At 49.3% G+C, this 3,276-nt stretch overlaps 1 protein-coding gene across 1 annotated transcript; it reads left to right on the top strand.

Annotated features, from left to right (window-relative positions):
- Positions 1 to 2,233: 2,233 nt before the first annotated feature.
- On the top strand, positions 2,234 to 2,920 carry H2AJ (H2A.J histone). Its single transcript, XM_084879649.1, has one exon. It carries the CDS (start codon positions 2,343 to 2,345, stop codon positions 2,730 to 2,732), a length of 390 nt encoding a protein of 129 aa, XP_084735775.1. The 5' UTR covers positions 2,234 to 2,342; the 3' UTR covers positions 2,733 to 2,920.
- Positions 2,921 to 3,276: the final 356 nt, after the last annotated feature.

The following is a 3,276-nucleotide window of genomic DNA, read 5'->3' as shown; positions in this document are numbered from 1 at the left end:
GCATGTGCCCTGACCTTGACCAACTGTGATCTCCTGGTTCATAGGTGGATGATCAACAACTGAGCCACGCTGGCCAGGCTTATGTTTCTTATTTTAAAGGCAATTCTTTTAAATATTCCACCATTAAGTATGATATTCACTGTGAACTTTAGTTATTTTAACCTTATTTTTTAGATTCTTTTATCATGTCAGTGATATTTTCTTCTATTTTTCTTTTAGTTTTCCAAGTTTTAATCATAAGACAACACTTTATTGTACTGTTTTTCTGCATCTACTGAGATGATTAAATGCTTTTCCTACTTTTATGTTTTAATGAGCAAATTATATCAGCATGTGTTATATTGAAAGTTGCATTCCTGAAATAAACCCCATTTGCTCATTTTTTTTGTTTTGTTTACATATTGCTAGATTTGATTTGCTATTTCATTTGGCTTTCTCATCCATGTTTTGAGTGCTACTGGTTTGTAATTTACCTTTATAATATGAGAAAAGGTTTTGGTGTCAAGGTTATACTAATTTCTAACAAATTGTGAGAATTATTTTATTTTTCTTCTATTCTTTACTTATTTTATTATTAAGTATAAGATTGAAACCATCTGTTCTTCAATTTTTAAAACAAACACAAAAGTGTAAAAATTACAAAGGGAAAGCTAGTTTTTTCCTCCTGCATTAGAATTAAGAAATTGTATTCCTTAGTATAATATAGAGTGAAAATACAACTAAAAAAATCATTGTATTGTAATATGTCTAATTGTCAAAGGACTAACATGTGCAGATTACTTTAAAATGTCTACAAATCACTAAAAAACAATCAAGTATAAAAATGATCTACATAATTTCATCCTAATCATTATTCCGCTTATCCTATGTAGATAATAATTTTATTAATTTCATTTTAACCAATCCAGTGTAGTATTTAATCTTATAGATTTGTTTTTATTGTTTATTCAAACAGTTTCTTATTTTATGAATATGGATTTTTCCTAATTTTTTTTTTTTTTTTGCTATTTAAAATATTGCTTCAGGCGCTCTCCCTCCCAGGAGCACCCCCCCCCCCTTTTCTTTTCCTTTTTCTTCTTCTCCCTCCTTTCCTCCCCCCACCCCCACTCCTCCGCAGGCACTTTACCATTGGTTTCCTCACTCCACAGCTCCAAGAACTTGATCTAGTTCAAGTTCAGATGAACAACTCCATACGAAGCTTCTCGTCCAGCCAGTTGGGTAATCAGCTGGAGCCTTTGGGTTTGCAGGAAGCCGGGCACCTTGTTTAAAAGAACAGGCAACGCACCCTGTACTGAGCCGGCAGAATTCAGCAGAGAGTTTGTGATTTCGCTTGAGGACCAGTGTCGTCCGCAAGTGCAGGCTCTTACCTGGCTAGGATGCTGTGGTTTGTTAGTGAGAAAATCCGCTTACAGGGCACAGCGTGCGCGACCTCAGGGGACATTTATTTCTTGAGCTCTTTGTACTTCAGGATAGAGTATCTCTTCTGGATCTTCCTTAATTGTTGTTGTTTAATATATTTTATTGAATTTTTTACCGAGAGAAAAGGAGAAGGATAGAGAGTTAGAAACATTGATGAGAGAGAGACATCTATCAGCTGCCTCCTGCACACCCCCTACTGAGGATGTGCCAGCAACCAAGGTACATGCCTTTGACCAGAATCGAATCTGGGACCCTTGAGTCCGCAGGCCGATGCTCTATCCCCTGAGCTAAACTGGCTAGGGTCTACCTTAATTGTTAATCCTCACTGGGGGGTGGATGGGGAGCAACCCCGCAACCCAGGCACAAGCCCTGGACTGGGAATCGAACCTGCGACCCTTCCATTCGGAAGTGGGGTTGGGGGAGGGAGGGAGGGAGGGAGGGAGGGAGGGAGGGAGGGAGGGAGGGAGAGAGAGAGAGAGAGAGAGAGAGAGAGAGAGAGAGAGAGAGAGAGAGAGAGAGAGAGAGAGAAGAAGGAATGCTCTAACCGCTGAGCCTTAGGACTTCATTTTGCTGACTGGGAGCGTGGACTTTGAAATCTCAGGACCCAATGCATTCAGAGAAGCCTCAAAGGCAGACCCCCTTTCCCACGGACGGCTATGCAAATGAACTGAGGCTTGCCCTCTTGATTGGACAGAACTGGAGAAGGCGGTGCCTCCGCCCGCGTGCTCATTGGGAGCGGCGCCTGCCAATCCTCAGGAACCGGAGCCGGCACCGTCGCGGCGTCCAATGGGGCGGCGCTGCCCCGCGGCCGCCGCGCGCGGGCGGAGGCAGTTCCGGTGCGCTCCACTCTGCGTTCCGGACCCCGACGGGACGGGGACCGCCGGCTCTTCTGCGCTCGCTGGAGCTTTAGGCGACAGGTGACCATGTCCGGCCGCGGGAAGCAGGGCGGCAAAGTGCGGGCCAAGGCCAAGTCCCGGTCCTCCCGCGCGGGCCTGCAGTTCCCGGTGGGCCGCGTGCACCGGCTGCTGCGCAAGGGGAACTACGCGGAGCGCGTGGGCGCCGGCGCGCCCGTGTACCTGGCGGCCGTGCTGGAGTACCTGACGGCCGAGATCCTGGAGCTGGCCGGCAACGCGGCGCGCGACAACAAGAAGACCAGGATCATCCCGCGGCACCTGCAGCTCGCCATCCGCAACGACGAGGAGCTCAACAAGCTGCTGGGCAAGGTGACCATCGCCCAGGGCGGCGTCCTGCCCAACATCCAGGCCGTGCTGCTGCCCAAGAAGACGGAGAGCCAGAAGGCGAAGAGCAAGTGACCCCGACGCCGGCACCGGGGAGCTAGCTTTCCGAGCCAAAAAAAAAAAAAAAAAAGCTCTTCCCAGAACCGCCCCCGCAGCGGGTTTGACCCTGCTGGATGCCAGGGAGGGTCGGCGCGATCTAGCTGGGGAGGTGGGCTGCGGAGGGGCCCGCCGGGGTCGGGGGCCAATAAAGTCGGTGAAAATTGTGTGGTTGAGAGAGCTGTGTGGTCTCGAGGCCCGCCGGCCACCCGAGACCTCCGGAGCAGGTACTGGCGGATCACCCACCCGGCTCGGGTCCGCAGGTCCCTCTGGAGGCGTGACGGGCGGATCGGGAGGCCTGGAGGGACCCCCGGGCCTGGTGGGGCAGAGTTGGAAGCTCTCCCTGGTCGCCTTCAGGCAAAGGAGAAGGGAGAGAAGGTATGCGGTAGGGGGGCAATTATTTTTATGGCCTCTTCCCACACTTTAGCTCTCCTGCCCTAGGTGGGCAATTCAGAAACCAGTTCTAGAAAAGAGACGGTGGGACCCAGCTGGTCGAGGTAGGAAGTTTTCGTACTTTTCAAAA

This window comes from Pipistrellus hanaki (assembly GCF_964339955.1).
Source record: "Pipistrellus hanaki genome assembly, chromosome: 3".
NCBI lineage: Eukaryota > Metazoa > Chordata > Mammalia > Chiroptera > Vespertilionidae > Pipistrellus > Pipistrellus hanaki.
The sequence above is the reverse complement of the archived record's forward strand: the minus strand, read 5'-3'. Positions and strand labels throughout refer to the sequence as shown.

What these genes read in the sequence shown, in the direction of transcription:
- H2AJ (XM_084879649.1), top strand. Translation starts at nt 2,343, where the DNA reads ATGTCCGGCCGCGGGAAGCAGGGCGGCAAAGTGCGGGCCAAGGCCAAG.